General features: G+C 43.4%; 3 protein-coding genes and 1 long non-coding RNA gene across 8 annotated transcripts; 3 read left to right on the top strand and 1 right to left on the bottom strand.

Annotated features, from left to right (window-relative positions):
• The first annotated feature begins 890 nt into the window (after positions 1-890).
• hoxa3a (homeobox A3a) lies at positions 891-26,964 on the top strand. Of its 5 annotated transcripts, none has more exons than XM_049751209.2 (7): positions 891-1,534; positions 3,417-3,541; positions 8,861-8,988; positions 12,948-13,086; positions 20,612-20,654; positions 23,448-23,994; positions 25,412-26,964. In XM_049751209.2, the coding sequence occupies exons 6-7, from the start codon at positions 23,565-23,567 to the stop codon at positions 26,155-26,157; spliced, it is 1,176 nt and encodes a 391-aa protein (XP_049607166.1). In that variant the 5' UTR covers positions 891-1,534; positions 3,417-3,541; positions 8,861-8,988; positions 12,948-13,086; positions 20,612-20,654; positions 23,448-23,564; the 3' UTR covers positions 26,158-26,964. The 5 variants fall into 5 exon arrangements, with proteins under 5 accessions (XP_049607166.1, XP_049607165.1, XP_049607169.1 ...); XM_049751208.2 differs by lacking the exon at positions 891-1,534 and adding an exon at positions 17,654-17,698 and having other exon boundaries at positions 3,159-3,541; XM_049751212.2 differs by lacking the exons at positions 891-1,534; positions 3,417-3,541; positions 8,861-8,988; positions 12,948-13,086 and adding an exon at positions 20,241-20,369.
• hoxa5a (homeobox A5a) lies at positions 3,548-8,392 on the top strand. The gene is made up of 2 exons (XM_049751219.2): positions 3,548-7,083; positions 7,535-8,392. The coding sequence occupies exons 1-2, from the start codon at positions 6,408-6,410 to the stop codon at positions 7,780-7,782; spliced, it is 924 nt and encodes a 307-aa protein (XP_049607176.1). The 5' UTR covers positions 3,548-6,407; the 3' UTR covers positions 7,783-8,392.
• hoxa4a (homeobox A4a) lies at positions 13,093-17,455 on the top strand. The gene is made up of 2 exons (XM_049751224.1): positions 13,093-14,918; positions 15,380-17,455. The coding sequence occupies exons 1-2, from the start codon at positions 14,501-14,503 to the stop codon at positions 15,718-15,720; spliced, it is 759 nt and encodes a 252-aa protein (XP_049607181.1). The 5' UTR covers positions 13,093-14,500; the 3' UTR covers positions 15,721-17,455.
• On the bottom strand, positions 18,482-21,380 carry LOC137839686 (uncharacterized). Its single transcript, XR_011085748.1, has 2 exons — positions 21,231-21,380; positions 18,482-18,624 (listed from the first exon to the last, which is right to left on the bottom strand). It is a non-coding gene; the product is annotated as an uncharacterized lncRNA (long non-coding RNA).
• Positions 26,965-26,977: the final 13 nt, after the last annotated feature.

Raw genomic sequence — 26,977 nt, forward strand, 5'->3', positions numbered from 1 at the left:
TTTATTATTGCTATATTTTGACAATTGTAGCTATTAAAACTAATGTAACCGCGTGCTGTCTGATCCCCCGTTTTTGCCCTATACAAATTCTTTCAGGGTATAATAACTTGTGTTAAAACACTTCAACTAGAGTTGTGCAGCATTTAAAATTAGATTCTCTCTCAGAAAACCCGCAGCTATGCGATTCAGCACAACGATAATCTAATTTATGTCGTATTGCTGCAAAAAAAAAACACAACAACGACATTGTGCATTATGCGTTTTTCTCCTCTTTGTCCAGTAGGTGGCGACACTATTCCACAACAACCTTTTGTAACGCGTCTGCATTAATGAATCTGCTCTGTGGTGGCGGCCGTGGGCGAAATACTCTAGTAACATTTTTAAGAGTCCAGCCAAACAATTTCACACCTTTTTAACAGTCTCTGCACGTGCACGAGTCAAACACTTGACTGCGGTTAAAAAGAATCCGCACGCGAAGGGTCGGGCTGCTACAACTCTCATGGGCACTGTTGTTTCTAGGTTTAACATTCCGACGTTGATTTTTCTTTTTTGTTTAATTTATATATCACTCATTTAACATTCCGACGTTGTTTATTCAGTCTAATTTATATATCTATATTAATAATAATCCAAAGTGACCTATAATTACGCCCCCATGTTATCAGTCTCTTTAAATGCTAACATTTAATCACCACACATTTTGTTAGATTTTTAAGGTGGCTCTTTCTATTAAGATATTTATGTATTTATCAAGTAGGGTCAATTGTTATTATTATGGATTTATTTTTGTAATAGTGTGTTACACACACACACATCTGACGAAATTGACTAATGTACGACGAGGAAAAAAATGCCATGTTTTGGATGTGATATTTATTTGACGATAAATTGTGAATGAATGTTTCAAAATAGACATTTTACGCTTTATCAATCTATGTCCATTTTCAAATTAGTGTCCAAAAATGTTCAATAGTTGTTGATGAATGTTGCTCGCTTTTGTGTAGTGCTTGTGTTAATCCCACTCTGCAGCCTGCACCATGATGAATTTCATATCTGCATCCCGATTGGAGACTACCGGCAGGCCGAAGTCACGTGAGTGCGTTCCTCGGTGCACGGTCAAAATGGTGTTTGGTGTAAATCTAGGCCGTATTGCTGTCATATATCACACAACCTCGTAAAAACGACACTGAGGATTTTGGACCAACAAATCAGACAGGGAGAAAATATGATTTCTTATTATGTGCTTGCTCTTCTTGGTAAATATACGGCGGTGTATAGGTTGTCTGCTTTCAAACACAGCCGAGGAATTTGCAGCATCCAGATCGCGTCCTGTCCAGTGCGGTGGAAGGATCTCTGCGAGAGATTTTGCGTTTGACCGAGCCCGTCTGCAGGTCCAGCCCAGGCCAGAGGCGGGACACGCAGCCAGCCCGTTTGTCCGGCGCTCCCCGACAGCTGCTCCCATCCGGCTCTGCGGCAGCCTGCACCAGCCGCCCGGATAAACACCGGATGCAAGCCTGGATGATGCAAACAGCAGGTATGTGCGACAAACTCCAAGTGTGACTTTTTTTTTTCTTTTCTTCCTTCCTTTTTTTTTTCTACACAAGGATACTTAGCCTAACCATTGGTGATTCAATTAATTTCGTGAAGCCACTGGTGTTGCAAGGGAGGAATCGTAAAAGTTTTATTGCGCAACTAATGAGTTTTGCAGCCATAAATTCATTTGGTCAGCGCCTCTGTGTTCAGCACCAATAGACCTTGCCGTTGGGGGGTTTTCTGTGCACTCCTATTACTCTCATAGCCTCTTATCCCCTTTGTGGTTGTAAAAAAAACCTGACCTTTTGTGTACATCGCTCTCCTGCACTCTGAAGCTTTACTTTCTAATTGGGCCTCGCTGCAGTCAGTGGAGAAAAAGTGCTGGGATTTTTCCAGCGCGTTGCTTTCGATGTCGAATCATTAAGCACTATTGACAGTTGCATATCGCTCAGGTGGATTTACATCGCATTGATGATTTTATTTTATTTTCAGATGGATTGAATGTAATTTAGAGCCTATAAGTAAAACAAAAATCAGTCGCAAAATTCCTTTTTAAGTCATTTTATTTGCATGGTTTATTTATTTGTTATTATTTTATCAACTTGTGCGTTGTCTTTATCAGATCCAAAAGAGCGATGGCACTATATAAACATGCGATCCACTTCAGGGAAATCGGGAAAGAAGTTCTTAGGTTACATGAAACAGAGAAGCAGGATGGAGATATTTTGCCACTTCATCCACTTCATGTAATGGACCCGAGCTGTAAAGTACATTAGTTATCTGCAACGTGCCACGCCTATACCGCGCAAACGTATAAATATTTCAAATGGAATTCTGTGAGCTCTTTTGGAGAGTCCAAAAGTATATTTTGTTAGTCTAAAATGCAAATTATGTGGCTGCAAATTAATCAGTAATCAGCTTGTTTTCAGCAAAACACCCCTTACACGTATATAAATTCAATATATCAATATACGCCCATTTAGAAACTCACTAAACATGCACCTACATAAAATACTGATTAGACTCAGCAATCGATATCCTGCTAACACAAAACACACACACACACACACGCACACACACACAGGCGCGCGTGCAAATTCCTTCGTAAATGTGCCTTGTTTTTGTGCTAAACTTGGAAAATATTTGTAAACTAAATATTATTACCCACAATTCAAATATTTAATTATAGTCATTATACTGCTAACCATCGACGATTTGTTCGTGAGGTTAAATTATAGTGTTAACCACACAAAATGTTTTTAATTTATTTACTGGAATAATACAATAACACCCACAGTGCGGTAATTTGTTATTATTTGTTTTTATTTTAATAACAGACCGGGAAATGTGGTCCCATTTGTGGTGAGGAATGATTACTTCAGTCTTTTGTGTACAAAACGACTCGCACGCTGGAAAAAATGTAGCTCGGGGTAAGAGGAACATTTCACTTTTGGGAATGCAAACTATGAAGATGCGAGACGAGGCAAGCTGAGGGAGAGAATTTACTGTTGAACTCTGCGTTCCCTCTTCCCTCACTAAGATGGCGCCTGCTGTTGACCTCCTCCTTTGTACTCCCTCCACCTCCGTCTCCCCCCTCTCTCCTCCCTCCCTTCTTCCTCCAGCACTGGGCCATAAATCCGTTGTTGTTTATGAAAATTTACAACATAGCAATCCGGCTTTACGAGCCACCTCGGGCTCCCATTGGCTGCATCTCGTCACGTGGTCAGGCGCAGTGAACATGAACTTTTTATATATAATTTCCAATCGAGGAATAGAGCAGCCTTTCATTAAACCGGCTCCCGCTCCTACACGGATGTTTTCATCGCGGTGACTCTCTGCAACCTCAACCCCTCACATGTCCTTTTTTTCTTCTCACTTTGGAGGATTTGATGCCACAGACGTGACTGGATGCTTTTGGCAAGATGTGTGGAAAGAGTCCCGGTGTGTCACTGCCCCCTCCTCGCGGGATCCCCTCTCAAGTCTTGTGTCATGGGACCCAACACAATAGGTAAGAGCGCAAATATTTACTCTGTGAGCTAGCCTGTAATGCTGTCAATAGCCATATTGTTACTATTAATGTTTCATTTGTTCCTACTTGCTTATTGTAATTGATGCTGCTTGATTATCCGAAAAATAATTTGATATGATTTGTTCTGTTCGTTTGTCCTTTGCATTGCTTTCCGCGTGTTTATATGTCGTTGACTTTAAACTGGGATGGGCTTGAGCCGCAGTTGTGGATGATCTGCTATGGAGACGAGGGTGTTTTGTCGCCCTCTTGTGGATGCGCGGTTGAAGCGCTTGTCTCAAAATGTCTGACGAGGAAAGATTAGCACGTTGACCTCTATTGCAAGGGAAAAAAATGTGTTTGAAGTTTGGGGCTCTGCGGGAGTGCGCCTGCGCATTCGCAGCGGATCATAAAATCTTTTTTTTTTTTTACTGCATACAGAACAGATGGTGTTGAAACTCGCATGCCTGACTGTTGACTCATATCACAATCACTGTTAAATTTGAATTTCTCTCATCAGTTGCAGTTACTCGGTGCAAAAATACACTATAAAAGAATATATTTGACATACAGTACACAGAAGTTATTAATATAGAATTAATGTAATTGTACAATTAACGCAGATTGATAGAGACGACTGCATTAATAAAAGTTTGATTTTCTTATTATGTCTCCATTAAACGTATTTAATTTGCAATATTAAAATGAATAAAAAATATATAGCTGCAAAGCAATCATGTGACAAATTTAATATAGTTTCAACATGATCCGATTACCCAGGATCAAATAACGTTTTTAGAAATATCCCCATAGAATTTGCGCATGTTGTGTAATTTTGTGCATTTGTAGAATGTCAAATCACGTCAACCAATTATTTAAATATACTTGTTAATATTTTTGCAAAGCGTGTACATGTATGAGGAGCCTGCAGAGTGCACTGCCGCCCTATTATTGCGTCAAGACCACTCCTGTTTTTTTCCCCCTCTCCATGGCCTCTTTTTAGCTCCTGGGTGTGTCCTTGTCTCGACTTGGGGGAAATGGTTTCGTGGGAACTTAGCTGCCATTGGCCTGTCATAAATCAGCTGTTGTAGGAAACGCGCACACACTTCACTGTCCACGCATTGGCGAATCAACTCTACGTTTTAGAAGCTACCGTGCAGTATCTAAGACTAGCAGCGTTTATATTAATATTTCCCTTTTTCTGCTTTTAAATCTGTATCTTGGACCTGTGCACAAGCAGGGCAAAGGTGTTTAGGGGTTAGGAAGCATGAACCCAAAAGCCACTTCACATGCTCACAAAGAGGCAAGGGGTGCCATAAAAATTCCACAAGTGTGCATGTGACCAAACGGGGTTGCTGCCGTAGTTTTTATTTAGTTTCCTTTTTGTGTGCTTTGTTGTAGCCTACGCAATTCAAACGCCGTTTGAATAAATATTTAGGGAACAGTTAGATTGGCAGATGCTATTCAGTAATATGCTCGTGCTGATTTAAAAATACTATGATAAATATAGATATGGTTTACGTAGTTTTTTACATGGGAAAAACAGTGCCATAGACTCATTTTGTCCCCTGATCGATAGTAGTAAGTGCGCATGAAGTACCGCAGAAAGCTTAAGCGAAAAGAGTAGCTGTCTATTTTTTTTTTCCAACTGTCTAGTGTGCCTCCACGGTGTAGTTTTAAATCGTATTCACTGTTTCTAAAGTGTCCTAACTGTCTTTTATATTGCCTGCAAGACGAACTCCTCCTTTGGAAAGATACATTGAACTGAACTGAATAGTAGACGAGAAAGTATATACTCAAAATAGCCTTTTAATTTTGTTTTATTTCTTCATATTTAATATTTACCAATGAGTGCCATCGTATTTTTCTTTCCTTTGTTTACACGAGAAAAAATTGGAGTACAATAGTTTCAAATGTGTGTATGTGTATAATACAAATACATATACACAATGAGTGTATCTGCATAATTATACAGCCTATCTATGTGTACTGCATATTTATTTACTCTCGTAATATAATCATTTGGATCGCAGATTTGTGGCGATGCATAAACCAATTTGACCTGTCCAAAAGATCTGTATTTTTGGGCAAAGGATCTAAATGATTGTTATAGACTAATTATAATCAAATTGGAACACAAACAGGTTTTCATAATAAATAACAATCACATATATATTTGTCATTTATTTTTGTATTGGTTTTACGGACATGCGTAATCCATATCCAATTAAATGAATGTGTGTGATGCAACTCCCAAATTGCATATTGTTGGTATGTATGAGTTATGCTCTTTTTCCTTTTATTAGTGTTCCTCATAGACGTCTCGCGCAAATGTTTTACGATCATGTTGATGGGTGCGAAATATCCTTAGAATGGCTTTTATTCTATTAAATGGTCAATTGGCACTCCTCGCCTTGCTAACACGCGCACCAGGTTTGTGATGGGTGAACGCAAGCCTTGGGCTGCAGATATTGCATTCCCAGCACGCCTGCTCGTCTTGTATTGTTTCCAAGCAGCGCGTCCGCGTTTTTTTGCCGCAATGCTCGTTAACCTCCCAATGACCCCGCTCGCAGATTCAGTGCAACAGTTGCGCCAGAGGATGGCGCACCACGACAACGCAAAGTTCGCCCTGAGCTAGCGAGTCCTCCTCATCCCCACCCCGCGTGAGTTTACCTCCGGAGGTCACCAAGCAGGATTTACGACTGGTCAACAAAAGCACGTGATACTCCGCCGTACCCCATATTTGGGTGCCTACGTAAGAGAGAATCAAGTCCATGGCCCACTCATTTCCATAATTCATCATAAATTGTGCAAGGCTGCTATAGGACGCGCTAAAGCATAAGAGCCACAAATCAAGCACGCTTGCTTGATGCTTTTCTCTTCTTGCAATAATAACAATCATACGCGTAAAACAGCAGCGATACACAGCGAGTGGAGGAATTGTCAACAAATGAGCTCCTATTTTGTGAACTCATTCTGCGGTCGCTATCCCAATGGCGCGGACTTCCAGTTACATAATTATGGAGAGCATAGTTCGGCCGACGAGCAATACAGAGACTCCACCGCCATGCACTCCGGCAGGTACGGTTATGGCTATAACGGAATGGACTTGAGCGTCGGCCGGCCCGCCACCGGACACTTCGTGGCCAACGAGCGCACGGCCGCCTTCTCCCCGAGCCACTCGACAGCCGCCACCCCCTCGGCGGAGCCGGTCAGGTACACGCAGCCCGTCGCCAGCAGCTCCGCCAACTCGGCTCTGTCCCCCGCGCCTGACCCGATCCCGTGCTCGTCCTCGGTGGCCGGCTCCACGCAGGTCAGCGAGTCTCGTACCCAGCACCGAGCCGTGAAAAACTCACTTCCGAGCCCGGGCCCGTGCTCCGGCTCCGGCGGGGGCAATATGCTGCACGCTCGAGACTGTGCGCCCAAAGGGTCCCCCTTGGACGAAGAGAAGCCCACGGGAAGTGCGCCCGGCACGCCACAGAATGCCAGCGACCCGACCCAGCCTCAGATATATCCGTGGATGAGGAAACTGCACATAAGTCACGGTAAACTTTATTTTCTCTTCATGTAGCCAGGGGGAAGAAAAGGGCAGACTTTTCCCAAGCATAGGGCACGTTATTTTTGTGTGTGACCAATATGGAAAAAGAATGTATTGCGTAAAAGTCATACTTTGTTCCGGACTTCCTCAAAATGTGCAGTATTTTCTCTTGGAGAAAATACATTAAGGCTTAAAAAGTCAAAAATGTTGAATTTGGTGGGCGCTATAGTGTATTTTTTATGTTCACAGAATGGCCTTTATTGCAAAAATACGCATGCTAAATGTGGGCGAATTTCAAGTGCATGATGCACACCTATGCTAATTTTTAAGACCATAATCAGTAATTTTTTTTTAAATTAAATCATTTACGATATTATTAGCAGTAAGGCTCCTTCCCACTTTGAATCGCGTTACACGTGATTTAACACACACCCTTTTCCCTTTTTTGCATTTCCAAGATCTGTCCGGTCCAGAGGGCAAGCGTGCCCGGACCGCATATACCCGCTACCAGACCCTGGAACTGGAAAAGGAGTTCCACTTCAACCGCTACCTGACCCGCAGGCGGAGGATCGAGATCGCGCACGCCCTGTGCCTCTCGGAGAGACAAATCAAAATCTGGTTCCAGAACCGCAGGATGAAGTGGAAGAAGGACAACAAGCTGAAGAGCATGAGTATGGCTGCAGGCGCGGGGGGGTACAGGCCTTGATTACCCCCCCCCCCCCCCCCACCCCAATCCACCCACCCCACTCATCATCGCCCCTGATAAGGAGTGAGACAAAAATAAAAGTTATGTCATAACTCTTGGAGGTGCAGAGACATGGCTCGCCAACATTTCCATTTAAAGTGGTCATTTTAAATGTACATTTCTGCTTAGATTTAGAGAAAACGGTGAAATAAATGTTGGTTTAAATTATTTCTTGTTCAGAAAAAAAAGAAGGGAGAAAATGCTACCTATTAACCAGCGAATGCACTCAATGTACACTCAGCTTACTTGTTTCGCTCCATTTTCTGTGTACCTACAGTATATTATGTGTATTGTATTTATTTGTGTGGTGTATATTGCGATAAAAGCCGCCAAAAGTCTGCAAAGTGTTTGTACGTGTGCGTACATATAGCTGCGCATTGTAATTTGAATTGCTTTCCACAAATATTTTCTTTTTTTTTCTGTCATTCGTTTAAAATCCGCGCGTATACTCCGTGGTGTCAAACTTTTTTTTTGTAAATGTTTTTTAAAAGACTGGAAGTCAAGAATGTACTGTAAAGACATTGTTGCTGTTCATCATGACAATTATAATAAACTTTTTACTGGAACTGCATTAATTTGCGCGCTGCTCAAAGGGGTGCGCTCTTTTTAAAAAATATTTATTTAAATCCCTCACGTTTTAAGGAAAATCAACAGGTTTGAAACGAATGCATGTTAATTCTTTTTATTTTATTTGGAACTCACCTCGCTGCTGTTTGGGTTCCTCATCGGGCGCACACAGCAAACACACCAAAGTGTCTTTTTCCACCTCCCGCAACATCAGCTCGATGTTTTCAAGCTGTAAACTTTATTAGGCCCCTTTCAGGCTCTTCGACATTTGGGTGCTAAATGAATGGGGGGTTTTGTCTATGAATTAGATCGTAAAAATCATCCGGAGCGCGTCCAGATAGGCTCACTGGCCATAAACGGTCACGTGGTGGCCATTAAAGTAAGTTTTATGGTTTTGGGGAGTTGACAGTATATTGCACATAACATATAATCGCACTGACGACGAGGCTTGGTCTGACTCTGCCTTTTGCAGCCCTTTGAGGAGTGTCTTGACCAGAACACTGCGCCCACTTCAGCTCAGTGGACCGGACGGGAGCCGAACGGACCTGATCGGACCTGCTGTGTATGCAAGCATGGCCGGGATGAGCAGCTCCTCTCCGGGTGAGTTTGTGCACATTGAACGGTAGCCGGAGAACAAGCGAGCCTGTGTTAAATAGCCTTATTATTGTGCGCTCTGCCTCGATCTTTCCCAATTAGTCCATTACGCTAATTTGTCAGCGATGCTGGGCTGAATTCTGGTCTGGGCAGATGTTGCGAGCAGGCAGGGTTGGGTCCGGCTCATGGTCATTTAATTGCTTCCTTCCCCGTGTAACTTGTTTCCCTCCATCTGGGGTGCGACTCATAATCCATTTTTGCATGTTGGATAATTATCTTTGGGTCCATTTCCACCCACTAACTTCTCGTCTTAGAGGATGTACGGTTTTTCCCCCCCCCCCCCGCCTCTCAATTTGATCACATTGGACAATTCACAGCACACCACAGCAAGTTATGTGTGCGCAATGTAGAGCCAGAATTGTTTGTGTGATGACTTTTATGGGAAGTTTGGTGCATTTTACGCACATGCGTATTTGGGCTCGGCTGTAAACAGTGTCAAGTAAACACAAGTTTGAAAAGGAATTCCGTTTTGTGTCAGCCACGTCATTTTGTGTTCGGGTTGAAAAGTTCAAATGACACCCCCCTCAGCCCCCTTTTGGAAAAGTCACTCTCGCTTTGTGGTGACAGAGGAACGTAGACGCCATTGTAGTTTGACAAACAATGAAAGAATATGCACGCACCAGTTTGTTCTTGCTTGCTGTGTGTCGTTAGCATAATTGCCTGTTTAGTCATTTTTAAATGTACGGTCACAATATCATTTAAAAATGACAGCGTGCTTGATAAAAACAAAAGTTTTTTTATGTGTTGAATCTCAGTCGATCCAAAAAAGGTTGAATTGATGCAACTGGGCTCTTTTATTTTTTATTTTTTATTTTTTTCCAAAAGTAACCCCGCGCTCATCACTAAACAATATTTTTTCTCCTGTATGTATTTACTATATGACAGTAGAACAATATTATCCAAGTAAAATTAAAGCCAAGTGGACCTAAAGTTCTAAAAATATGCGTGAAGAGAGTTAAATAAATTTGTCTTGACTTAAAAATGTTTAAAAAAAAGAACGAAAAAGACTGAATTGACTTTTTTCATTCAACGATTTTCTTCCCTAGTAACTCCATTTTTTAAAATTGGCTCTCTCTTGACTTAAATAAAATAACTTCATCAATCGATCAAATATTTTCCGCACCCTTGTGTTCAAAGGGCTCCATGCATTGTTATATTCTTTGACGTCACTTCCTCATTTTAATGACCTTTCAAGAGATCAGACGGATATTTTTCCTCTCTTTTCCCAAAACAATTCAATCAAGCCATATATCCAATGCATATTGCACATTTCTCATTGGGCGAAGTCACCATGCAATGTGAGGTTATGCAGCTTTGTGCCGCTAACACAATGACAATAAAACACAGCGCACATGCACTCTCAAAGGAGAGAGGAAGCGAGCTAGGCTTTTTTAGAAATGAAAATCCGAGCCAATACGTCAAATGATTGCACGGCACGCTGCCAGCCTGAGCGGGTTCACGCGCAGGTCAGTCTCCCAGCTCTAAGATAAATCTGCATCCTCTCCGAGCCACCAGCAGAGCTCGCTTTAGGCCAAGTTCACTGTCAGCCTGCAAATGTGTGCAGAGCACATGCAGGAAACTTAATAGCACGCTTCCTTGGCCTTGTCCTGATAAGAGTGATGCGCGTAAATAAACACACAGGATGCTTAAAAAAAAAAAAAGCTGTTGAAAGACAACAGTCTGGCTCCTTTAGCCCTAAATGTGCTACTTTATTTGCATATTTTGCCGTCGTAGCCTTAAAAAAAAATCTTGGAAGCATCACGCAACTGGTGCAGGTTTTTCCTCTCCATTAATTTGATGGAAATGATGCGAGGCTTCACGTTGAGATAGTCCAATTTTTTTGGGGGGTGCGGGGGGGTGCCTGAATGGGCCACCTCTGACGAGAGCGAGATAGCAGGAGAGAGAAGAGGAAAAATTGGGGTCAAAAGTTGAGCTGCAGCGAGTCTCCGTCATCAGCTTGATGCCTGCAGCCTCATAATAGCGATCTTGACTCGTCCACACAAAAGGCAGAATAGCTTTGAATTACATATGTTGCGGGGTGCACTCCAGGTGAACCCTGTATGCACGGTGACCCCGCGTTCGGGAGGTGGGGAGGGGGGACCCCAACCCTCCCCCAGCCGTCCCCGGCAACAAGATTGAGTGGCTGGCGTTTTATTATCGCGCTTGATTGGTGAATTTCCTTTGAATAAATTGCATTTGATATGTTTGGAGACGGGGGTGCGCCATTTGCATTTTCAGGATTGATACACTCGACCCGGTCACCGCGTAATGGGAAGACCACCCCCCCCCCCTCCCAAACTGAGCCCCCGGTCCCCTTAAAAATCATTTAGCCTCTCGCATCCTGATCGTGTTGAATAGAACGCTTTTAGGGGAGCAGAAATGGAACAGATGTTTTTTTTTTTGCGCTCACAAAGACGGGGTTAAAAAACAGAATTTGATTCCATAATTGTGCGCTTTTGCTTTTAGGTCGAGTACGGGAAAATATTGCAAAATATTGGCGGAACGAAAATTCTGTGAATTTAAAAAGTATATGAGTGAGTTGTGAAAAGGTAAAATAAAACTTTAATTATTTAAGACGTTCAAAGCCGCAATACCACAAGACTGGTTAGTAAAATAAATGGCGACTTTAAAAAAAAAAAAATCATCACAGCAGACACAACAATGTAAACAATTTGATTGTATTTATTAAACACAATTCATTTTCAAAATAAGTTTATTGATAGTTGAAATTTTCAAGTTAGTCACAAATCAATTTTTGCACTTCAGATATTACATTAAACTAATAAAAACAATATTTTTTGCACACTTTAAGCACCACTTCATTTTTGAAAATGCACATTTGCGCATTTCACAATACTGTGCATCTTTTAGCAGTCCTCATGCAATTTTGACCACATTAATTTTATTTTATGATGCCCTCCCTTCAGAATAATCCATACTGGATACAGAAGTACATTCATTATGATTATATATAGACAAGAGACCTTGTGTGAGCCACCTGCAATTTGTCACGATCGCCACAGCACTTCACTCATAATCTAAATTTACAGTAAAGTGTCATCATGATGTATCTTAGCTCAGCAGACCTTCACTTGTCGGTTTATGTTCGCTGAGTTGAGACAGCACGGTCGTCTAGCTCCTTTCCACACACTGCGCAAGCTTGTAAACTACTTTGGTTTGAACGCCATACTGCACAAAATAATTATTTTGCAGCATTTAATTTCCACTCAAGGTGCTGATTTTTTTTTAAATGCACTTTTCAGTGATGAATTCCGGCTCACCTTGCAAGGCCTTCTAAATTCGACTGGTTACATTTTTATGAACGTGATAGCGAAAAGCAACAAGTGCAACAGAGCGTCCAAGCATGTAAGCATTATTTCACTCAAGGATAACTTACAGTAAGGGGCTAATAGCCCAGCTGCCCCCGGCCCATATTTAAACAGAAGCTCTGTAGAATCAATGGCAGCAGGTTGTAAATTCCTCCTCAGCATTGATGTTGACACGTTAATGTGCAATATTCCGCTTGCAAGCTCTGTTAGGTATTTCAGTCCCTTGCATCCAAAATCAAACTTTGTTGGTTAAGATTTTTAAAAAGCAGTCCACAGTTGGCCAGAAGTCCAAGTCCGGGGTGAAGAGCGGGTCAGCGCGTCTAACTGATATGAAAATGTCGCCCCTTTGGAAGAAGGGGGCACGCCTTGTTGTTTAACAAAGACTGTCAATGGGCAAGATTAATCAGAAACAAAATGGAAACTGTGTCAGTTTGGGGTCAGGCACAAGTTATCTGTGTTTGGGGGGGAGTGAAGACAGAAAAGGGGGCACTCGGGAGGGAGAAAAAAGGGACGATGGGGAGTAAGGAAACGCGTTGGGATATTTCTCAAGTTTGGGCTTCTTGTTTGTGCATGCAGAGGCCTTGTTGATGCCGACAGGGTGTCTCGGTGAAGATTTGGAGCATCTTGGAGGAAATTGTTGAAGGAAATTGACTCACCTCCACGATGGACAGGCAGCAGCGCGGACTGCACGAGATCCCTGATGGCCAGCAACAAGGTCAGAAACTTTGATCTAAACAAAAGAAGACATTTAGGGATCATTGTTGTCCATTTTTACAATACAAGGGAATTGTTTTTTTAACACGACTGGAAAAATTTCCCCTCAAAAAATAAAAATAGCAGCATAATTTAAGGAAAATCATTATTATTTTACCTTGAAGTCAGGCAAAAACTTTTAGCACAAGCTACTTTAAATCTGTATTATTATTATTGTTATTATTATTATTATATTTTATCATTATTATTATTATTATTATTATTATTATTATTATTATTATTATTATTATTATTATTATTATTATTATTATTACATGCATGGTCACTGCTGTTTGGGCATGAGTCCTATTTTCAAACTGAACCTTAAAGTGTTTGTATAAGGCATTTTTCGACCTACTGAATATTGTAAATGTGGGCTGAATATCTAAATATATATAATTTACATATGTTATTACATATGGCAAAGGGAAAGCCACTGGCAGACTAAAGACACCATGTATTTATTTTTCGCCCATTTTGTGTCCTTAGTCTGTTTTGTGTGTTTCCCAGTGCTGTCCTTCGTCCTTGTCAGAGAGCAAAACATCCCCAGCGCTTTGTTTTGCAGGCGATTGTGTTGCCACATAGATGCTGCATGTTTGCAATTGTTTCTTGGTGAGCCTTTCACAATACATTTGACAATGTGTGACAATATTTCTTGGATGAAAATTGTCTTCCATGTTTCAAATAGTGTTTATTGATGAGTTGTGAGATATGCAAGGACAGGAGAATAATCAGATTCGTATCGGCGTGGGTTGCCTCGTTGGTGCGGCTCAGACAGAGGCAAAATGAAAGGTATTTTTTTTTTTGCGTACGTGCAATCGTGCGAGGTGTTTTGTGTATTTTTATAACCGCTGGTGCGGTTCATTGCAAGCTGGTCTGTGCAAGTCCGTGAACGTTTTGGTGATGGTAGAGTATAAATGTTTATTTAACACTCGTGCTTGTAAGTTTTCAGCAGTATTTTGCTAACCTGCACACAGTCAGCATGCATATTCATAATCTGAAATCTGTGATTATGAAAGTATATTTCTGGCTAGATTCTTGTACTTTTGAGTTTTTTTCTCTTTTCCACGCGTAGCCTCGCCCACATAAGTTTGACGCCGTGCAGTCAACAAGAATCTTGATTGGTTTTTCTTTTCTATAATGAGATTTAACAAGGAAAAGGGCTACGTAAGCCAGTCCGGAGAGGTTCTGCTGGTGCCAGTGCCATGCTTTCCATTGGTTCCTGTTTACATGATGCCCACAGGACGCGCGCTGATTGGTGGCCCCGCTCACGTGACCACGCAACTTTGTACATTTGACAGCGAGTAGGAGGGTTTTGTGGAGATCAGAAAAACGACAGCGCGATAAAAATTAGTATTGTTGCACTTCACAAATTAATGACCATGAGTTCCTACTTGATAAACTCCAACTATATCGAGCCGTCCTTTCCTCCATGCGACGAATACCAGCAGGGCGGATACATCCCCAACCCGGGGGACTACTACGAGCGGCCAAAAGACACGGGCTTCCCCCATCACGAAGAGCCATCCTACCCCAGGTCCAACTACACGGAACCGGGCTACGACTACACCAACGTCCCCACCGCCGGACTGGATGATTTCAACGACGGCCACCACTCCACGGCCCAGCCGCAAACGCTCGCTCAAAACCACGGACCGCGCCTCGCGTCGGCCCCGGACGGCGGAGCGGGGGCCATTAAGGACTGCAGCCTCGCCGGTGAGGTCTACCCCGGCGCGGCGAAGGGCAAAGAGCCGGTGGTGTATCCCTGGATGAAAAAGGTTCACGTTAGCACCGGTGAGTTGTCATCGCGGTTCACGCGTACGCAGGCGCGGAGGAGCCACTGAAGGCAGCGCTGGTAGCAGGCAGCCACTTTGCAGCTGCAATTTACGACTATGGAGCAGCGGGGTCGGTAATTAAGGACCCTCGTAAATTTTATTGCCTGTGTTCGTCTGTCGGGGCTCATGCGCCTTTGTTGCTTTTTAACCCAAACTACCTCCTCCACTGGAATGAAGCCAAAGTGTAATATCCGATTCCCGCAGTTTACTTAATCTTTCTTAAGCGTCAGCTGTCCCCGGATGCTTGTGCGTGCGTGCGGGCGTGCATGCGTAAAACATGCAAGCAAGTACGATCCACGCAACTGGAGGGTGCTTTATTGCTTTCTGGAGAGAATCTCGGAATTGTGTGTTAACACCTGCCTGTTTGCCTGCATGTGTGCGACCCCCCCTTCTTCCTCCTCCCTTCAACCTCCACCTCAGTCAATGCCAGTTACGCCGGAGGAGTGCCCAAGAGGTCCCGCACTGCCTACACCCGCCAGCAGGCTCTGGAGCTGGAAAAGGAATTCCACTTCAACCGCTACCTGACGCGGCGCAGGCGGGTGGAGATAGCGCACACAATGTGCCTGTCCGAGCGCCAGGTCAAGATCTGGTTTCAGAACCGCCGCATGAAGTGGAAGAAGGAGCACAAGCTTCCCAATACTAAGATCCGCTCCAATTCGGCCTCTTCGTCCTCCTCGTCGTCGTCTTCTTCTGGGGCCCAACAACAGCAGATGAAAACAGGCCAGCAGCTCGTGCCCACACCGTGCACAGTTGCTTTATAGTGCACAGCCCACCCCGTGTTAAATAAAACCCCAAACAAGACTGAGATGGCAAAGAACACAAGTGGAAATAGAAGGAAGGACCCAGTGAATATTTTGGTGTATTTTGCCCTTCGTCCCCTTCCACTCTGCGGTCGTCTTTCGCTTCTTCATATAAGCTTGATTTTTTTTTTTTTTTAATCCCACAACGGCGACTGAAGGGTTCATATATTTGCTTTTTTTTGTATTTTTATTTTTTTACGAATGAAGGATAACGCACAGTCACATGGATCAAAAAAAAAAAAAAACGTGTTGCATTTCAGTTAGAAATGACCGGATGGGTGAGGCTTGAATCCTTTCCTTATGGATGGTTTATTTTTATTTTATTTTGTATTTTTCACGAAGAAATTTTAATATACTTGAACGTTATGATTTAAAAAGCATTTCTTTAGGAGTTCCATTGTAGTCACGGTGTGTGTTCGAGTGCTGAATGTATAGTCCAGGTGACCTGCCCATATTGTAATGTACATATATAGACAAATCATGATTGAAAGGCACAACGAGGATTGCATTTCTACAGGTAGAGACTTTTTGGTTGTTAGTTCGTTCGTGCGCTCTTCAATATTTGCTTCGTGCTCGTGCGTCTCACGTGTTGTTCTAAACTGTGAATATACATTCGTGGTTGTGCCGTCTCACTAGTGACCCCTGTGCTGTAGTGTAGACTGAATATGTCCTTGTGAAATAAATGTTCACTTGTAATGCTGGGGATGGCTTTTGATTGTTATTCGAAATGGCGGATTAGCGCGCAACACGTAGCCACCAAAGCCGTGCGTAAAAGTCGATCGTTTTTTTTTTTTTTTCCAAGTCTGTTTTTATTTTATTATGGTGTCAAAAAAATGTTAATTCCAATATATTTTTAGGTATTGTGTTTAAAAAATGGAGATGATTTTGACAAATTGCGATTACAGTGTGTTGTTTTTATTTTACAATACAAAAAAAACAACAACACAGTAACATTTATTGCTATGTTCAAAGTCAGATTTAATTTTAAGACGCCTCCTCCTGTGTTTTTTTTTTTTTTTCTTCCTAAACATGCTCGGCTGTAATTTAAAACCCCAGACTCACAAAGTGCTTTCCCAAAGGCTTGTCACAAGCTTGACTTTTGACACCCTAGACGCAAACCGAAATTGTCAACTGCATCAGATTGTTTTCCCTCGCCATTACAAGGCGACCTCAGCCAGCCTCAGTGCACCCGAGTGTGAGTGTTGGTCACTACCTGCTACATCCAAACAATGACGGGTTCAACTAAGGGACACGGCCGATTCTGACCAATCGCCGGCCCACAGCCCTTCTTATGACCCCTGACCTCTCGACACATACAATGTTCAGACCATACATCAGCGCTGAGACCCCCGAGAGTCTTTTCTTTGCGTTTTAGATTGACCCCGAGACGGCACTGTGGACAAAAAAAAAAAAAGGCCGTTTTGAAGGTGTGAACCTCAGCCATGAATTCATCCAAAGAGACACCCCAGTCAGTTTGGAACAAAGGGAGAGAAACATGTTGCTTTTGTACGAGACAACCAATGTTTTTGTAGTGATTAGTGAGCACGAATTACATTTTTTTAAAATCCCTGAATTATTTTGCGTCATGCCTGATGGTGCATTTTTATGATTTATGTTCACTGCAGTTGTCCTAAAAACTGCTCTGCCAGCACATACATGCATAAAGACTGCAAAAAAAAATAAAAAATGGCGGTGAGTGTGAGTGACACCGATTTTGCGCAGACTCCACGAAGAAGTCCAATTACAATCTTCAAGTCATTTGCCAATAGAGGTCACTTCCAAAGTGCTGAAATTTTAATTTGCCCATTCGCATGGCTCGTTGAATAATGAATGGGCCGGGGTTAGAAATAGATGTGAAAATGTGCCTTATTTTCATTTCATGTGATCTCTTCAGGGCGTGCGTCACATCTCCTCTGCTCCACACTGACCGTCATGGCTTGTGAGTAGTTTGAAGCCTTTATTTTTTTAGATTTGAAATGTAAAACCTATTTAATAAAAGTAGAATGGAGCTGTAAATTTGGCTATAATCAAAGATTACATTTTATAACTTCGAGTGACCTGATATTGAATCACGATTTGAACTACAGTGAATAATAATAATGTAGTTGATCCAATATTTATACAAGGCAATCAACATTTAAAAGCACACATGAAATTTCATATGTGTATATCTCGTGTATTTGATTGAGGAGCACTATAAAAGCAACGGCAATGCATTTGAAAGCTGTCAGGACAACTCCAAATGAAAGGTCCATTCAAAAAGAAAACAATGGACTGCATTGCCTTGTTAATCATTAACAGAGTGCACTCCAGGCTTAAGTTAGCTTGTTCGCCGCTATTTTTGCAGAGTTATTTTTCTCTCCTTTTAAATTTCAATACCCCTGAAAATTGTTGATGGTTCAAATTAAAAAAAGAGACTGAATCCAGCGCTACAAATCAAATTTATTATGAAGAGAGAAAAAAAAATTGAAATTCAATTATTCCTGATGTTGACCCGGAGTGCTTGCAGAGTGGACTATCTTCACTTTAGCTGCCTGTTAAGAGCCGCATGTCAACATTGCGCAAAGATATGCTTCTTGTTCTTCTGGCCATCGTCCAAGAGATCTTTGAACCCGCGATTGCTGACATGATAAGAAGCTTTGCTTAACTCAAAAACACCTCCCCAATAAGATATACAGTAATGTTCACGAAGCTAGCTGCTAAAATTGGACAAAATGCTGTATAACAGACGGAGTTTGCTTTTCGTCCCAGTCCGCACTTGAATCTCTTCAGCCCGGGTCACGGGAAAGTTCACGTAGAGTGACGAAAGGTGAGACAAAATCTCATCCCGTCCACGCCAAGTTAATCCTTGTGAAAAAAATCCATCTGTAAAATAAAAAAAGAACAAAAATATATAAGACACATACCGGATAACAGCTTTTCCGTGCGTAAAAGTTACATTTCTGCCGTGCGTAAAAGTCAACTCTCCTGTTCGTAAGAGTAACTTTTACGCCCCCGTTCTTGCCTTTTAAAAGTTTACCACTCAAGTTTGGGAACACAAAAGGTTGGGCTCCGGGGTGGGGAGGGAGTGTGCAGGGGACGTTGTCCAAAAGTGATTAATTGTTGTGGTGGCGTTTTTCCACGCCCGCTTCTCGGTGTTGACTGAAAACAAGCGCCAAACGGTGCCGAGCAAAGAGAGGGAGAGAGCAAGAGATAGAGCAAGAGAGAGAGAGATTCTCTTCCGGCCATGTTGGCAACGTTTTGGGCATTCCGGGCGCCAGATAGTTCCCATGGCGCGCGAGTGGCGCACTCCGTCGGTGCTGGCAGCCAACCAAATTATTTTTTTTTACACCCAATATGCAGTTTGTCTCCGAAGTGATTAGTATTATGAGTTGCATCCAAATTGAACAGCCACCAAAGTGGAAGGGGGCGACACTGAGTTTCCTAAATCCCCACTTGAGAGTAATGAATGATCCACGCGAACATGTTCTTGAAATCCGGCGTGAAGGATCAGACTACTTTTAGTATTACACACAAAAAGGAAAGTAATTCAAGAGCAGCACTTCTCCAACAGTGCGCATGGAAATCCCAAACGCGTGTGACAGAATCCTGCTTTGTATCGCATCTCAGTGTGTCCGTTAATGATTCACCGACTTAAATAAAAGGCATTTAAGTCACGTGACGCTGCTCCATGTTATGGCTGCGGCGAGCAAACCGGAGCCACGATGCGGCCATATGATGATCATTACAACCCCACTTTCCACGAGGGGAGACCTGGCTGGGTAGCTCGCGTTTATTGCGTGGAGAGGAGAAGCAAAAAAAAAAAAAAAAAGGAAAAGAGGCGCAATCAAATAGGAGAAACGCTCCCGTTTTTTTGTCGTGTGTGTGTGTGTATGTATGTAGTACACGGCTGTCACGGACGGATATGTTTTTCCACGCGTAGAGAGCCTGAGCTTTGGGAGGATGGATTTTATTTTGAGGCATTTCCGCCAATTGTTCCTTTCTGTGGTGAATTATTGCAGCGAGAGGCACAGGTCAGTATAAAGGGAGATTTTTAGGCCAATTATATATATTTATAAGATCATATTTAGCCTTATTTGCAAATGTAGGTCACGTGTGAAACATTGTGTCGAATGGTTGTCACATTAAATTTAATACATTTCTCCAATCATTTGGAATTTAAATTGTGTTTTCTGCTTTGAAAAAATAGCTTGGCAAATTTGTGGATAATTTGCACAATATTTTATTTAAATACTGCAGTGGAAACCCAAACAATCTTTGCGCCTAAACGCTCCATCAAGGTGATTTCCGTAAGGAATCAAATCCCGCATCCAAAAAGTAGGTGAACGCTGTGGGGTTGTGTCGTTCCACAGGGGGGGGAACGAGGCTATAATGGAAGACGGAGTGCCACGCAGGACGGCTCGGCCGCGCTGAGGTCACGGCGCTCCGGCGTGATTTATGGGCGCGGGGACTTGGGGAAGATGGTGCTCCGCAGCTAATGACTATTCGATCCGTTTGTGGGGGAAAATGCTTACCGGCCGAGAGGGAAACAACAAACAGCATATTTGCATAAGCTATTTTCATCTTCTTGCTTGGATTACTAAACAGAGAGACGACGAGATTTCATTCAGGTTTGTAAATATTAGTTTCATTTTTTTGGGGTGGGTGAGTTTGAACCCAAAAGGGCTGTTTTATTAAAACCGCATTTGTAATATTTTTTTAACTAATATATTTTGTAAAATTATTTATTACAAAAATGTCTTGCTATTGCGTCTTTCCCAAAATGTGACTATTTATGCAATAACAAAAAAAATAAAATAAAAAAATATTGCAGAAACCAAATCCTTATCATAATTTTCCTTCTCTGTTACAGAAATCCGGGCCCATAAAGCCACCTCACGCGCGCAACTACTCCGGTAAGTCTATATCGTCTTTATTGATTTATCTTGTGATGGCTGCTTATTCCATTTTTTTTTTTTTAAATAATAAGTAGCACGCCCACCAAAGGCCTGACAGAAGCAGTGTGTGACTTTTCTTTGGATGTGCAACACCGGCAGGCCGGGAGCAATAATTCCTTCTCTTCCACTTGTCTGCGAGGTGTAATTTGTCACTATAAACGTGACGAGGAAGGCTCTTGGAGCGCTGCCTCGCTCCTTTCAAAAAGCCATTTCGACTCCAGCCATGTGCACGTGCGTCACATATTTATATATTTTCTACATCTGTTTACCGGCCTTTTTCCTTCGGCTAGTTTTTTCCCCCCACCTCGATGACTTTTAACCTCCTTTATACTCGCATTAAAAATAAGAGAATCAGCAGTTTGAACACAGCACAAAGAGGTCAATAATTAAGCCGAGGTAGCTGAAAAAAAAAATCCTCACGCGTGAATTTTTTGGCCCACTCACCATCCCACGCGTATTTTCGACTATTTTTTTGGGGGTAGTAAAGCTGACAAGACAGTTTTCTTTCTCTTAAAGAAAAAAAGACAACATTACCACGCAGAGGGATTCCCCCTGCACGCGCGCGCTCTCTTCCCCTCTTCTGCTCCACGCTGAGTGGCCTCACTTGCTAGTACATCCAAGTATAATTTCAAACATGATTTCAAAATATTAAAGGTTCATTTCGCCAATTTCCCTCCAAAATGATGCGGAGAGGGAGTAAATAAAAAAAAATGAATAAGGATCTTCTCGCATACTGTTTGTGATTATGTTCCTTTTCTCTGCCTCTTCTCTCGCTCTCTTTCTCTCTCTCTCTCTCTCCCTCATTTGGTTGGGGGAGGAGGAGGAGGAGAGGCAGCCACTTGATTTGAACTGCCTTTCCAAGGCGCTACTTCATTTGCATAATTTTTCTTGTCTATGGTGTGACGCTGCGGTTCGGGCCAGTTCACTGGTGTCCGCACGATCACGCAAGAAGTCCGGTCCAGCTTCGTATAGCCCCGCGCACAGGCTGCGTGCATGCGTGGTTTTATTATTACTATGGAGAAGCATTGCTTCCAATGGCATGAAGATAAATTCAGCCCTTGAAGCCAGATAAGAGTTATCTCGCTGACCCGCCTGCTTTCGTAATCTCCATGTACACATCCACGTCGAGTGGGGAAGACACGAGAAGGGTGGAAGAAAGGGAAGAGGAGAAGAGAAAAAAAGAAGCAGAGAGCTTCTCTCTCTCTCTCTCTTCCTCGAGTCTTCTTGTTGTGGTTGCCGCCTGCACGCATGGCGCTTGCTGCTTGCTGCTGCAGCCCTGCCCCTGCCTCCTCAACTTTCCTCTGGATTACTACTTTGATCGATTTCGTCGCTGAATGAGAAAATATTGCTCGGTGCTCTGCATTGGTCGTCAGAGGTTAAGGTAAGCAGGCCAGGAATAGGCTGCCTCGGTTCTAAATGGCCGAGTTTGTGTGTCGCGAGCGGTGATTTATCACCGTATGACTTAGATCTCGGTTCAGGAAGAGTTCACACACTCGCAGATTTCTCTTTACGTGGAGGAGCACACGGCAGCGCGCAAGACCAAGCCTGACTCCGCGCAGTCGCTCTTTTGGGATTAATGCACAGTTTGCTCCACCCGATTTGTTTTTAGGAGAAATCGGCCAAGTCTTCTCGGCTTGGAGATACAGTCGAGACGATTACTTTTGCTTTAATTATTCGCTCAGTGGAGCCCATTTTGAGCAGATTTACTTGCTTGTCACGCAACGGCTGCGCCAATGTATTTTTATTGTATTTTTTTGGCGCAGAAACTTTTTAGTAGTTTCATTTTATTTTAAAACAAAATACAGTGTAATTAATGTGGCTTAATGCTTACTTGACTCGTACGAAAGGAATGAAATGTAAGGTTGCATTTAGATTACGACTCATGAATTAGCATAAAAACAAATATTCATTTATTGTTGTTATTATTAATATTGTTTTTAGCTAGTATATATTTTTTTTAGTACGGCCCACTTCATGTTAGACGTTTCAACTGATAAAACAATAAAAAAATCACGGTAGTTCGTTTGTACGATTTTTTGGGGTAATATTTTGATTTGTTTAATACCTTAGTTCGTATTGTTTAGTATTAATAATACCATTTTATTTAACCTTAATGGCGTTTCACGTTAGTTGTAGGCCCCAATTGTTTATGCGGTGTCAGTGCTTGATAGCGATTGTGGCCGGTTGTTCCGAGCTCGGTCCAGTGACGCTGGCACGTCAACAGGATGGTCAGCCGCCTCGTCAACCCCATCAGCCGCCATTATTATGGGTCAGCACAGCAAAAGTTCACAATCTGGTCCTGAAGATGCACGAATGTCCACCCGGTTTTTCAGGTTTCCCCAAAGCTTTTATCTCAAGACGGAAGGGAATGTTCTTTTTTTTAACGCATGGCTGAGAAACGTCGCAGACAACAAAAATTGATCTTACTCAACACGTAAATTTATTACACCCCCAGACTGAAATTTTAAATGTTATTTTGGAGCGTTTCTAATAAGAGCGATGTCTTAAAATGACATTCTCTTTCTTGTTAAGTCCCGCAATTGATTTGGCGATGTGAAATGTTTTTGAGCGCATGTTGCTTAGCACAGATGGTAATAGAAGGTTGGCCGGTGCAAGCCAGAAGGTAAACGGTAATAGCGCGCACAAGCGGCGGGCCGTATCTCGCCTATAGTGCGCAGTGTCAGGCCCGCATTGAAAAGTAAGATGGATCGCCACCATTTCGTCTCCTCACAGTGCTTGTTGTAACCCCAGGTTCACCCGAGGAGGCCATTGGCGGAGAGGCGTCACGTGACCACGGGGTGCCAATGTTCTTCTACAAGGGTGTCAAGACCCTGTCACTTTGTGAAATAAATATTGGGAAACGGCGAGATGCAAAAGGCAACCTACTACGACAGCTCGGCAATTTACAGTGGCTACCCGTATCAAAGCGCAAATGGCTTCAGTTATGATGCCAATCAGGTCCAATATCCCCGCGCCTCTCATGTGGAAAGTGACTACCATCGACCCGCCTGCTCCCTGCAGTCTCCTGACGGCTCGGTGGCTCCTCTGCACAAGGCGCTGGAGATGCAGGCGGAGAGCTGCGACGGCGGCACCGCCGCGCCGTCCAAGGCGCGTCATCCTGAGGGCAGCCCTCCACCCTCGCGCTCCCCCTCCGATACCGGCCAGAACAACGGCAGCGCGCAACCGAGCGCCAAAAGCGGCTCGCCGTCGTCGGGCGCCCGCGGCAAGCAGATCTTCCCCTGGATGAAGGAGTCCCGCCAGAACACCAAGCAAAAACCCGCAAATAGCGCCAGTTCAGGTACAACACACGCAACCCTGCACCATGAAATTGACGTTAGGGGGGGAAGAGGAGGGGCGGGGGTAGGTGTCAAAACACACATAATATAATACTCCCACTGTGAAGGCCACAGCAAGTGGAGGGAATGTTCCCACTTCTTCCCCGTGCCTTCAATGTCACATAGAGGGAAATTTTACATGCGACTTGAGGAAACACGGAGGGGAATAATCAACACCTCTGAGTAGTTCTTTTAACGGCGTCCAAATTCCGTATGGAAAGGACAAATAGGGGATTTTAAAGACCCCCCTCGCGTTAGCATGCCCCCCCCCCCTTAGCGCAGACTAAATAAGGCCATGCTTTGGGACGAGATCCCACCATTTGCTTGCTGCCCCCTTGCCCTGCAAATGACCTTTGCCTACTGTAAACATACACATGCACTGATCACATAGCGTCCCCAATGTGTCAACAAACACACTAACATGAGCCAGTTGTCCCAGCAGCAAAGCACGCCATGCTGAACTCTACAAGTAGCCCATTTTCTTAACAAGAGCAGCACATCATCATCATTTGGTTTCACGTACGTCTCTGTCTGCCTATAAATTTACGAGCTCCTCGCGGAGGTTATGTCATCCCACGGACCCTCTGCTCCATGTTTGGCTCGACAGGTAGTAAAATTTACTATGTGCTGTTGGCCGCTTGCCATTAAACTCCAAGTGTGCCTTGCTTTGCTGAAGTCAGACTGCAAGAAGGGGCAGGCAGGCTTATCTGTGAAGTTGTGCACACAATGAGAAATGTGCCTGAGGCGTGTGCTACTGTGTGACTGAGGAGGGATCGAGGGACACCCTGAAAGAGACACTGGCCTACTATTCTTCACTTGTATTTGCAGAGATTTTTTTTTTCCAGTCAGCAGTCAAAAAGTTATTTTCATCACATGTGCGAACATGAATTGAAGTTACACCAAGTGTAATTACGCCCCTTCAAGTTGACACTGACAGGCAGGTGCTCATTTTTGTGGTTAACGTGTAGAACTGCATTAATGAGGCGTATTCCTAAAATACTTATGCTGCAAGTCATAAGGATCAAACCTGAGGCACGGGGGTTGGATCCGGCCCGCCAAATCATTATACGCGGCCCGGGGGGGAAAAAGAAACCATGTGGCCCACTATATGGCTTTTATATATGTAATGTTTTGTATTTATACAGCCATGGCCCCATTTATTTAGACTAAAATTGATTTATTTTTGACCGAGTATTTTAAGAGTGTTGTGACTGAAAAAATGTCCATGTTGTGGCCCGTGAGTGTATTTATCCAGTAAGCAAACACACACTCCCGTAGTTTTGTTATCAGCTGTGTTCTGCTTTCACTCTCACTATCCTGCCTGTAATGGATTACTGATTGACACCCTCCTCCTCCTCCTCCTCCTCCATCCCCTCACAGTGGAGAGTTGCCCGGGAGACAAGAGTCCTCCTGGGTCGGCCGCCTCCAAGAGGGCCAGGACGGCTTACACCAGCGCCCAGCTCGTGGAGCTGGAGAAGGAGTTCCACTTTAACCGCTACCTTTGCAGACCTCGGAGGGTGGAGATGGCCAACCTGCTCAACCTGACAGAAAGACAGATCAAAATCTGGTTCCAGAACCGCAGGATGAAATACAAGAAGGATCAGAAGGGTGTGGGGATGATGCCTTCCCCTGGGGGGCAGTCCCCTCGCAGTCCAGTGGGCCCCCCTTCCGGTGGAGGATACCTCAACTCTATGCATTCGCTCGTAAACAGTGTTCCTTATGAGTCCCAGTCGCCGACGTCGTACAATAAGAATCATCAAAACGCGTACGGCATGGCCACGTCATACCCCCCCTCCGGTCTGAACAACTCCCACAAGAGGTATCCCGACTCGGCCACGCCTGAATATGACGCGCACCCCCTGCAGGGGGGCAACTACGGCACGCACATGCAAGGTAGCCCCGTTTATGGTGGTTACGTGGAACCCATGGCCAATTCCGGGGCTTCCGTTTTTGGGCTCACGCACCTACCGCACCCGCCGTCCTCTAACATGGACTACAATGGAGCAATCACGATGGGGAACAGTCAGCACCACGGCGTGTGCGATCCCACGCCCACGTACACAGACCTTACACCGCAATACTCTCAGGGAAGAATCCAGGAGGCGCCCAAACTGACTCATCTGTAGCGGTGCGCGGCGCAGTTGTATCACTCCGCCCATTGTCTAGAAGCCACCTCCGGACCGCATCACCGTCTTTTCTTTGTGTGCGTGCACACTGCGTCTACCATTTCAAACTCGCGCTCTCTTTTTTCCCCTCTAGGTTTCTTTTAGTTTGATGATGTGTGAAGTAGCGTATAGGATAAATAATCTTTTTTTTTTTTAAAGACATTTCGGAGGGCTCGAGGAGAACGTCGAGAGCCAATGCCTATTTAATCTATTTTTAAATGTTTTTTCAAATTCAAACAGGGTATTATGAAACATGTTATTGTTTTTTTTTAAACGTGAGCTTATTTATCCGCATTTGAAGTTTTTTTTAAAATGCATTTTATTGCACTTGTGAAAGGATCCATATGGCATACGTGAAAGAAATGCATTTGTCAGAAATAAGGGTATACGAGGTTAGGATGCAACCCTTTTTGCTTGATTTGTTCTATTTGGACATTCTGATGTTATTTATTTTTTGTTTAGTGTTAAAAGTAGTCCTGGTATTATTTGACACCCTAGCGAGAAGCTCACTGGGTTCCCCCCCCCCCCCCCCCCCAACTCCCGTTTTCAACTTATCTCCACTTCCACCCTTCTTCTTCGATTAAATATTTTGTGTTTATTAATTTTCCTACAGAATGTAAAATCAATCAGTCGACGCAATAAGGGTGGAAGGAAGGATACACTTTAGTCGTTTCGTTATTGAACAGATAAAACACGACAAACCCCTTTCATACATTCCATGCTGCTCCAGTTCGAAGAAGTAAATAAAACAATAGAAATACAATCAAAGCATATTTGTTTT

Source organism: Syngnathus scovelli, chromosome 19 (genome assembly GCF_024217435.2).
Source record: "Syngnathus scovelli strain Florida chromosome 19, RoL_Ssco_1.2, whole genome shotgun sequence".
Classification (NCBI taxonomy): Eukaryota; Metazoa; Chordata; class Actinopteri; order Syngnathiformes; family Syngnathidae; genus Syngnathus; species Syngnathus scovelli.

Coding starts and splice junctions, on each gene's coding strand:
- hoxa3a (XM_049751209.2), top strand. CDS start 23,565: ATGCAAAAGGCAACCTACTACGACAGCTCGGCAATTTACAGTGGCTAC. Junction 23,995..25,411: donor CGCAAATAGCGCCAGTTCAG/GTACAACACACG, acceptor ATCCCCTCACAG/TGGAGAGTTGCCCGGGAGAC.
- hoxa5a (XM_049751219.2), top strand. CDS start 6,408: ATGCTTTTCTCTTCTTGCAATAATAACAATCATACGCGTAAAACAGCA. Junction 7,084..7,534: donor GAAACTGCACATAAGTCACG/GTAAACTTTATT, acceptor TGCATTTCCAAG/ATCTGTCCGGTCCAGAGGGC.
- hoxa4a (XM_049751224.1), top strand. CDS start 14,501: ATGACCATGAGTTCCTACTTGATAAACTCCAACTATATCGAGCCGTCC. Junction 14,919..15,379: donor AAAGGTTCACGTTAGCACCG/GTGAGTTGTCAT, acceptor CCTCCACCTCAG/TCAATGCCAGTTACGCCGGA.